The sequence below is a fragment of the Tachypleus tridentatus genome, chromosome 12 (genome assembly GCF_004210375.1).
Source record: "Tachypleus tridentatus isolate NWPU-2018 chromosome 12, ASM421037v1, whole genome shotgun sequence".
Lineage (NCBI taxonomy): Eukaryota > Metazoa > Arthropoda > Merostomata > Xiphosura > Limulidae > Tachypleus > Tachypleus tridentatus.
The window spans coordinates 89,357,433-89,368,120 of record NC_134836.1 but is presented as its reverse complement, the minus strand read 5'-3'; the positions used below and the strand labels follow the sequence as shown (position 1 = coordinate 89,368,120).

At 32.8% G+C, this 10,688-nt stretch overlaps 1 protein-coding gene across 1 annotated transcript; it reads right to left on the bottom strand.

Moving 5' to 3' along the window:
• Window positions 1-63: 63 nt before the first annotated feature.
• Window positions 64-10,049, bottom strand: LOC143235502 (adenylate cyclase 1-like). Its single transcript, XM_076473706.1, has 6 exons — window positions 9,969-10,049; window positions 8,903-8,987; window positions 6,985-7,080; window positions 5,533-5,792; window positions 2,199-2,319; window positions 64-194 (listed from the first exon to the last, which is right to left on the bottom strand). The coding sequence occupies exons 2-6, from the start codon at window positions 8,978-8,980 to the stop codon at window positions 183-185; spliced, it is 567 nt and encodes a 188-aa protein (XP_076329821.1). The 5' UTR covers window positions 8,981-8,987; window positions 9,969-10,049; the 3' UTR covers window positions 64-182.
• Window positions 10,050-10,688: the final 639 nt, after the last annotated feature.

Sequence of the window (10,688 nt, the reverse complement as noted above, 5' to 3'; positions counted from 1 at the left end):
AATTAATATAAAAAACACGTACGAAAGAAGCGTCCACAAAACTTGAACTAACCTTGTCGTGGTCAGCATTTGGTCTTTGTTTTGCTCGACCTGGAAGAGTCAGGTGCTGTTTAGACTTGCATTCCCCCTACGTTGTGAACTGACTTACTTCTTCATCAGAATTTGGACTTGGAGGATTAGGTTCAACGTTTACCCTATCAGAAATTGTTATTTTGCTTACACTGTTACCGAACCCTAGGTAACAACCTTTGCTACGTTTTTGCATTACTCACAGCGTGTTACATTTTGGCCATTGATCGTAGTTTTAATTAACATATCATTTTCGTCATGACCAGTTCACGAAATAATATTAACTCTTATATTTTTACTAGCATATTTCTTATAATATTGAAGCTAATTATGCAGGAGTCTGGTTTTGTTTGTGTGTAATTAAATACAAAGCTAAGAAGTGGGATATCTGTGCTCTGCCCACCACTGCTATCGAAACCCGGATTATAGCGGCGTGACTGTGCAGACATGCTGCTGTACCACTGAGGAGGAGGGTAGGAGTCTCTTTGATAATGTTGGCATGTTTGAATAGTTGTGTAGAAATACCGAGGTTGTTGATCATGGGAATCTATATGCTTTTGTTAAAATATAGTTTTGTTTTTGCTGTATATAAAATTTCACCTAAGTTCTTCGCAGGAATTTGGGTATAAAAAATATGGGACGCTCGGAAATTAAGCAGCTTCCCTTCGCCTAGTTCGTGATATTAGATATGCATAGCGATTAAACAAATGACAGGAAGGAAAAAAAACAAACTATCTCACCTTGTATATTTGTCTTCCATATAAGTTCATTATATTCACAGCTTATGTCCAATATAAGAAATAGCAGCAGACAGAGTGTACGATATAAAACATAGAGGTTAAAACACTCACGAACGGATAGCAAGAAAGTTGCACTACTTGCTCTCAACCACCCCCAAAACTGTCTAGACAATAATTGATATTGTTCATCATACATAAGTTGTTGTTGAAGGCTACTAACTAATACAGTCACTAGCGGGTGTATTATTTCTTTCTTTTATAATTTCGCGCAAAGCTACACGAGGGCTGTTTGCGCTAGCCATCCATAATTTTGCAGCTTAAGACTAGAGGGAAGGCAATTAGTCACCACCACCCACCACCAACTATTGGATTACTCTTTTACCAACGAATAGTGGGATTGAGAGTAACATTATAACATCCCAACGGCTGAAAGGGTGAGCATGTTTAATGTGACGGGGATCAGATCCCGCTGCCCCCAGATTACGAGTCTAGCGCCATAACCACCTGGTCATGCAAATACCTACTGGGTATATACAAGCCTTCTGACATACATAATTATATGCTAGAAATACAAGCAGGTAGTGAAAACAACAAAATCGAACACAAACATAGGGAAACACAAGGGTTATTTACTAAAATTGGTTTTCTACATATTAGTTTGTTTCAAAACTACCATGCTACCAAGAAACCATCAACAGTGCCTACCGACAATTCTTGGGTTACTGTGATCTGACCTAACACTGAAATTTGAAGGTAATTCTTATACAACGCGCCCACAATTCAAAATTCAAAAACGTGTTAGAAGTTAGTAATAATTGCTCAAAAAGAAAAACAGTAGTTTTCAGTTATTATGTTGTTGTAATGAATAATTTGTAAACCAACTCGACCATATGTGACTTAAACCTATTTAAGGTAAACTTTGACACTATTTCCTATCTATACTTCAATTTATACTTTTAAAATATTATCTACCTCAAAATTAACACAGTTTTAATATTATAAATACGCTCAGTAGAATGTTGATTTATCTTTTTCAGTTTCCCTAAATAATCTGTCAGACGTTAAGTGAATCAAGTAGGTTATCTGCTTTGCTTGCTTATTTTAGAGCAAAGCAATGTTGTGTTATTTGCTGTATCTACTGCAGAGAATCTAACCCCGGGTTTTAGCCTTGAAAGCCCACGGGGATACAGTAACATTATCTATTTGTTACAGTTTTTGTTGACAGCTAATTGAACCCTAGTTGTTGATGGTCTCCTCATAAGTATCGTGGCATATAAAAAAACAACAACACGATAATTATATGATAATTAATTACAAGTAAGATAATTATCAATAAAAACCATAAAGAGAAAGGAGACATAACGTTTTAGTCTTAGTTTCAACACTTACCAGGGCATTCCACAAAAAGTCCAGCCTCGATGTCCACTCAACTTGGCGACTTTGCACCAACACAGCAAGTAAAAACTGATATATAGCCACGATTCCAAAGATATGAAAGGGAACAGTAGTTCTGAAAGACATAAATATAACTAAATTCAGTCTTTGAATTGAGTTTTATGAATAGCGGCACATTGTAAGCTGAACTATTTTCATATGCATCTTATTAAAATCTTTAATCGGTTCTACACAATAAATATTATTATTTAAAATAATGTTTGGCTTTAAGAACCATAATTCAAACTTTCTACCACTGAAAAATATAATATACAAAGAAATACCAATCTAAAGACCCTCAATTTCCGACTATAACCTCAATCTTTAGTAGCACTTTCGTCTCTACATGATATCAACTAATTGAGTTCGTTTTGCATCCATATAAGGTATCCAACTAGTTCAATTTGTTTACTGATACAGTAAGGATTAGAAATATTTGTTCATGATTTCTATAGCATTAGTGTATGATAAGATTATTTAATTAAACTTTTACATAGAAAACTTACTTTACTGTACAACAGAATGACCTTGCCTTTGAATATGCTATCATATGATTAACAAATTATTTGGAACACTAAATTCCTTGCCACATATTTATTAATATGCGTCTGCTTCTCTGTGTCACACTAGAAATGTAATTTCTAGATGTATGAATATTTTAATTGCATTATTATCTGTGGTTTCTTTAATGATATGCTGTTTGTAACATAATAGCTAACTTGCTTTACTGGGAAAGAGCATGAAATTAGTTAAAGCTTACTTTGTTTGTTAGAAAGTTTTTTTCAGTGTGTGTAGACATTTAAAATTCAAATCAATGTTGTTTGAAGGTTCTCCTTATTTGGAAAAATATTATTTCAGTAAAAAGTAAACTAATACACTGTGGACAGTGTTACCACTTGTAAATTAATATTGCGTTATTGAAGTTGTTAAGTTTCCCAGTTTGTTTCCTGAGAAAAATACTTCACATTTTTAGAATTTTCCGGAATCTAATTTTATCACCGTCTGAACTAAGATGACGAATCTCGTCATATATGTTAAAAAAATACATGTGGGAGCTCGAAGGTAGAGGAATGAAAGATGTTATTCAAATTATTCATAAGACAACAAATAACATTTGAATGCTATATTCTTTCGTTGTGGTCCAACATATGTGCTTCCTATTAGCATACTATATAGATTCAATTAATGAGCACTCTAGTCAGCTGCCAGATGCATTACCAAAATAATGTAGTTGGAACTAAAGCAATTACTTCAGTTTGTTCAAGAGTACAGGATGTAACTACAGTACTAAATCAAGTTATCTAAAGCTAGTATTATAACTTTATTTTTCAGTTAAATAAAGTGGTTTTGACTTATTACGAATTATTGTAATATTTGTTATACTAAAAGAAAATAGAAAAAAAAATATTCAAATTTCACCTGACAGTTCCTTACGTGATTATCTGTAATTGGACCACTTTAAAAAATTTTACGCATTAATATCAATTTACCTCGATAATTTTTAGCCACTATAGACGAATGCAGAGACCTTCAAAATGTAAAGTTTTCATTATAACTTATTGTTACCTAACATTTTTATTAAAAATTGCAACATATATTTTTCAAAACGGTGCATTCAATAGGAACTAACTACAATTCAAATTCATTTAAAAATTTATTCAACCAGCGATATTCGTCCCAAGATACCAGGAATAACTTTATAAAAGTATGCGGACATATATCGCCAGAAACCGGGTTTCGATACCCGAGGTGGACACAATAAAGATAGCCCATTGTGTGAACTGGGTGCTTAACTTCAAATAAGGAAACGAAGAGAAACTAGTGACGTCTATCTGGTCTAGTGTAAGAAAACTTTATCGAAAGCGAGATTGGATAAGCCCTCTTACAAAGATATTCATTATAAATATGGCATTTCGTGAAAATGTATGTGATTTATTGACTAATTTAATTTTTAATGGTTTAATTTCACGTTCTATAGAAGGATAAGAATGCTGACTTAGTTAGTAAGGCGCCAAGTTATATATTAGTTAATTTAATGATAAAATGCAAGTATTTGTAGACAACCTATCACGGTTTATCCCTAGTTTTGAGTGTAGTGCTTTTTGTCTTCTTTTGTAAGCTACTAAACCATTTGGCACTTATCGATTTGTTTAATGCATAAAGTCGCTTTTCTGTTTTACACGTAAGAGTCATGAGCGTTGTTTGGACACTTGCAGTGATTAAGTTATTTCGCTTGAATGACTTCTTGACCGTTGTTATTGGTAAAAAAAATGCTGCTGTTTGTTTTACACCAAAACTTCGTAACGAGCTTCCTGCGTTATGTCAATAATCGAATCCTGGATTTTAGCGTTGTAAATCCGTAAACTTGCCGCTGACTCCATGTCGGATCGAAATATAATAATTAATTATTGGTTTTAAAAAATATTTAAATAACTTTTAAAAATATCTTCTTATGGTTAACTTTAATTCTTACAGGCATTTAATTAACATAGTCCAAACGAAAATAAATGTTTTATTTCTTCAAATTTATGTTAATTATTTAAATGTGAGAATGGTTTTTGCTCTTTTGTTTTTCTTTCTTCGGAAATAAAGACTCCGTTTCTTCAACTTCAGTAATTAATAGAATTAGTTAGAAAAAAATGAGTCATTATACTTTTTAAAAGTAATTTCCATCCTAAGTTAAGCTCTAACCTGACTTATAAAGTATTTTGGACCCTAAAAATAGTACAAACCTAGGCCCTAATACACTATTTGCATTGCGCATATGAAAGTTCTGAAAATATTGGTCTGAAAATAATACAAGTAAAGTAAGAAGGCGAAAATACCCAGTAATGTTATGGTTCGTGTTCTACGTGGGAAATAATAGGTGATATTATGAGACTATATGGATAAATGAACGGTCATAAATTTGTTACTATTAAATAATAAATTATAACTCGTTGATTTTGGTAGTTTTCCAATAAAATATTGTGATCTTATTCTATGTATTTATTTTTCTTGGAGTTCACTAATTTTTACCTTTGTCATCAGATCGATAGACATGAGTTTGTTATAAAAGCAATGAATTAACGAGTGTTACACTTTGCAACTGAAAATATTGGATTTTGGCAGTCATATTTTTAATGTTTAAGTAAGTTAAAAACACTTTAAAGTTCGTTCAAGTTGTAAGTGAAATATAAAGTTTAATTTGTGTCGTTGTTAATACGCTGAACGTTCTTGTTTATTTTTGTTACACAAGATAGAAAAAAAAGGAAATAAAATCAACTTTAAACTAAACATTTCCACCAACCTGACTTGTGCATCATAGCAACTAAAGAGCGGCGCATGGGTAAACTCTGTGATCATACAGAAAATGACAGTCATTGGAAGCAACAGCGCCCCCTTGATGATAATAGCAAGTCTGAGGAAGAGGACAATAGGTAGGAAGGCAAGACAAGAATTAATGACGATGTAATGGGGTAGTGAGCATGACTGATGGTCAGCGTACAGTGGGGCCTGAGTGACATTTGTGGTTGTTTCCATGCAGACAGGCTCTACAGCACACGAGAACTGAAAGAGAGTAATCATATCTACATTTCTATATCACGAAATGATGCGGTATAAGCTACATCAATAATAATGTGTAACAATTAAACATGTGCCACCTTTTGTATGTTCAAATTAGGTTCGTTGTGTCATTTTTTTACTAGCCTTAGATAAAAATGCTCAAGTACCCGTCTCCTGGACGGATGTTATGTAAATTCATGATTAATTAAAGGTTATTTTACGACTTGAAAAAGTTGCTTCCCTTATAAGTAATTGTCAGAAAGGAGCAACGCCCATAAAAACTGCAAATTTGCAAGTATTTCAGCACTGACCCATCAGTTTGGTGAAGATCCATGAATAGTGTGTGAATGAGTTGTATAAAAAAAACGTTTGAAAGTATAAGTTATGTGGGAGGGGTAGTTTCCATAATTCCAGTTCCAATTTATTAGGTTCTCGTGAACGTAGAAAATACAACAACATATCTCCCGAAACTGGAAACTGGGTCGTTAGGTATTGAACGTATCGATAATTAATCAGTTTTGTTTCCCTAATAGTTTTAAAGCTATGATACTGTTAACGAAATTCAACTTCTTTAGTAGCAATACGATGGTTTACTAGTTGGGATAAACAAATCTATAACATTAAGAGCTGAGAGTTGCAGTTTAATGCAATATGAGTTCTCACAAACACTGCCAAATCGAATGTTAAAAATTACTGGTAATATAGCAAGTAAAAAGAATACAGGTGCTCATATGCAAGAAAATCTCGTGTTACTAAACAGAAAATCTTATTTAATTCAGTACAATCGTACGTTTGAGATAAAAACAATAACTATATGTTATCGTAAAAATATAGAACAAATAATATAACAATAAGCTAAAATGGTTACTATGGTGATTAAATGTTTTTTATTGCTCTTTACACACGCTTTTGAACGGCTGCTAAACAAACAACAAAAATAGTACCTGAAGGTACTACAGGGAACTAAAAATGCTTCCAAGTAAACACCAGAACTAAGGCATCTTTACGATCCAACATAAAAACTAAAAATCCTTGAATGAGAGATAATATCTGGAAACTGGCTTTTATTTTTGCCCTAAATACATTTTTCATATATTTCTTGTTAGAATATCTTAACTTTCTAATTTCAGTCCTTTAACCTGTTTTATAAACATAATATTAATACACGATTTACATATAAGTAACGATTACTTACCACGTTTGCTTGAGCAACCGAATATATCAAAATAATAACCAAAATCGTAGCAGCTAATCTAGTGATGAACGAATCTCTAAAATCCCATGTTATCACCTGTAAGTGTAATTAAAACCAAAATTATTTTTTAATGTACAAGTACCCCATAACAGACTGAAAACAAGATGGTATTTCAAAAGAAGGTATCTAAATATTTAAACTGATATTATACACGAAAATATAATTATAATGAACTCGTGTATTACTCTTGTATGTTTCAATATTCGAATGATGTCATTAAATTTTGTTTAAGCGACATTATAACTGATATACACTGATATAACTGTGATTTTCTAAGTAGTCTTAGAAGCTATTTACACTGAAATGAAATAACTGTGGTTTTCTACGTAGTCTTACAAGTGATATACACTGAAATAACTGTGGTTTTCTAAGTAGTTTTACAAGTGATATAAACTGAAATGGCTGTGGTTTTCTAAATAGTTTTACAGGGTGTATTTTAATACAGATGTGTGTTTCTCTAAATACTCTTATGAATGATGTATGTTGACACAGTTCTGGCTCTCCAAGTAGTCATAAAAATGATATACTGACATATGTAATGTCGTCAGAGACACTTAGAATAATTTTAATATTATTGAACACTACTTGACCGCCATTGGAAGCATTAGGAGTCAGTTTAAAATTAACACTCCTAAAATAACATAGTGTTCACGAGTACATGACTAAAAAACTCAAACTTTATCGATTTTATGTTTAAAACACGATTTGACTGAACGTCTAGTAAAGAAGTCAACTGTTATTTATGATGATAGAGATTATTATTTAGGTTACCTCATGTAACCAACGTCAGTTAGGACTAAGATTTGCCTATCAATCATCTCCACGCTGTTCTGTCTTCAAATGTACCATGCGAACTCTTCAATTTCTTCATCTGATATTCCTTCATTCCAGCAGCATTACGGCCTGACATGGCCAGATGGTTAAGGCACTCGACTCATAATCCCGGTCACACCAAACATACTCGTAATCCCCGTCACACTTTCCCTCTAAACATAGATAGCTCGCCCCGAAGTTCAAACCAAACACACCCAGACAATCAGCAGTATTATTTTTTCTTTTCACACACAAGATTCCGTAGGATTAATGAGAATACACACACACACACACACACTTATAATGGGTGACTCGTAATCCGAGTCGCGGGTTCGAATTCCCAAACATGCTCGCCCTTTCATTTATAATGTGACGGTCAATCTCACTATTTGTTGGTAAAAGAGTAGCCAAAGAGTTGGCGGTGGGTGGTGATGACTAGCTGCCTTCCCTCTAATCTTACACTGCTAAATTAGGGACGCTGATAGCCCTCGAGTAGCTTTGGGCGAAATTTAAAAACAAACAAACACACTTCAAATAAAACACATAGTGATATGCATGAATCGATTACTTTTTCCCAGCTTCTTTTCTCATTATTACTATTTTTTTTTTATAAGCACTTACTCAGGATATATCAGTATTTGATTATATTATAGTATTTGATAGTTGGCAAATGAACCCTCCAGTATTTCAAGAAATACTTTTGTACAGTGGTCACAAGAAAGTGTGTGTGTGTTTTCTTACAGCAAAGCCACATGGAGCTATCTGCTAAGCCCACCGAGAGGAATCGAACTCTGCTTTGAGCGTTGCAAATCAGGAGACATACAGCTGTACTAGCGGGGGACGTCACAAGAAAGAGCAAGATTGCTTGAAAGTTGCGCTTCGCTCGTCTAGTAAACTTGGTGAATACCTCAAGACAAACAGGAATGTAGTTCGACATTTACAACATCGTATCTTTGGGAGGAATATATGTTTGCTATATGCTTCGATGCTCACAAATTATAGCTAAAAAAACAATCAACTGAATATTAATATTAGTGTTACCTACTTTGTTTCTGAGAGCCAACACATGTGCCAATAAAATCAATATCCACAAAAAAGCAGCTAAGAATAGTACAACCAGCATGATGGTTCTGTAAAATAAATAAAAGTAAAATTACCAGTTTACAGAAAAAAAATGTAATAACACAATATAAACAGTTGTAAGACATCACTGATCTCAATAAAAAGGATACAAATTTCTCACAAAATATCAAATAAATTCTATTAAATCTCTTAACACTATTAACGTTTGGTCATATGGTATGTATCTTTTTCTATATAATCGATAAACATATTGGCATGATGATTAAAAATATATGTTATTAAGTCACATAATGTGTATATACTAGAATTTCCGTTTGATAAAAGGAAGAAAAAGCAGAATTATTATTTGTTAAATGCGACATTTATAAAGTGAATGGCTTGTATTCGTATTACATTTTCTTATTTAGGTTTCTACCCTATATAAGGAGAAAAAAGTTAAGCCATCTTAAAAACTCAATGTACAGAGCTCTGTTGACTGACGAAGTTCTAGAAACGCTGTTACCCTTGTGTTATATTATTGTTTAATTTTTGGATAGTAAAAAACCTGCAATGATTTCGTTTTTGTAACGTATGTATTTCAGAGCTTTACTGACGTATGGGGTCATTACAAAACTTTTGTGTAAATATTTATTCTTATTGTCACAGATAACTCATTATATAATATCCCAACTAATATACCTATAACAAAATATAATTATACAATAAAGAGGTTGAAAGAAAAAAACAACTAAAACAAATAACACTGAACAAGAATAACCAACGTACAAAACATACTATATGAAACTTTAATCATCAACTGGCTATCAAGTTATTCTGCTTTCCTCATAGCTTGTTTGTATATTTAACAAAACCATATGAACAATCGGCATCACGACCCTCAACCCTGAAATAGTAATGACTTAGATACACATTCAAAACAAAACTCAAAACTAATGAAGCTAATATTCTACGATCCGTATCTTTCCTTGCTAATCCAATGTCTTGAATAATGTCTAAATATAGGTCACATATGAGTTAAACCAGCTTACCTGGGTAATACAGTAGCTTGAATACAACCTATACACAGTAATACAGCTAATGAGCAGATTATGCTGTTCTTAAAACCATGGTCTTTTCTTTATGAAACTGAAACAAACGAATGACTTCTATTGACATTCAGCTTATAAGTTTAAACACAAAATTTCAGTAAAAAATTTTGCCTGAGAAAAATAAATCATATGACTGTTGACTGGTTTTTCAGTTTTTGGCTAATTTTTTTTCTATTGAGCACAAATAGGATATGTATCGAAATGCGATTTTTTTAACGTTATAAGCACTTTAGACTTACCACTGAGCCATCAGGGAGGTGGAAGGGGTAATTTCGAACTAAAACTGATTTGCTATTTTAAGGTATGAAATAAAACAATAAATGTATTAATTTCTAGTCATAAAGCTAATGTTAGCATCCACGTACCTAAAAAAAATTATTTTTGTTATGGTCAAAAATATATTTCTTAAACATGCGAGTTGAGGCAGTCTGTTGTAGCTGGTATACCACCCAGGCTGTTGACCTGAGATTATTAAGTTCATGTTCCCTGAGACGTTCTGCATATATGTCGCGTTTTACACTTTAGGCCTATTGGTGCGTTGTAAGAGTGACGATCTAATCACTTTATTTGGACTGATGAGAGTTGCTCAAGATTAAGTGGTGGATTTTTGCTGAATAACTTGTTTGCCTTCTAATCTATTATTTCAAAACTAGAGATGAA

Bases quoted from the DNA above. Each gene is read 5' to 3' on its own strand.
- LOC143235502 (XM_076473706.1), bottom strand. From the start codon at position 8,980: ATGCTGGTTGTACTATTCTTAGCTGCTTTTTTGTGGATATTGATTTTA. The intron at 5,793-6,984 runs GTAAGTAATCGT...ACTCTCTTTCAG, and splicing joins CGGTTGCTCAAGCAAACGTG to TTCTCGTGTGCTGTAGAGCC. The intron at 2,320-5,532 runs GTTGGTGGAAAT...TATGTCTTTCAG, and splicing joins TGCTATGATGCACAAGTCAG to AACTACTGTTCCCTTTCATA.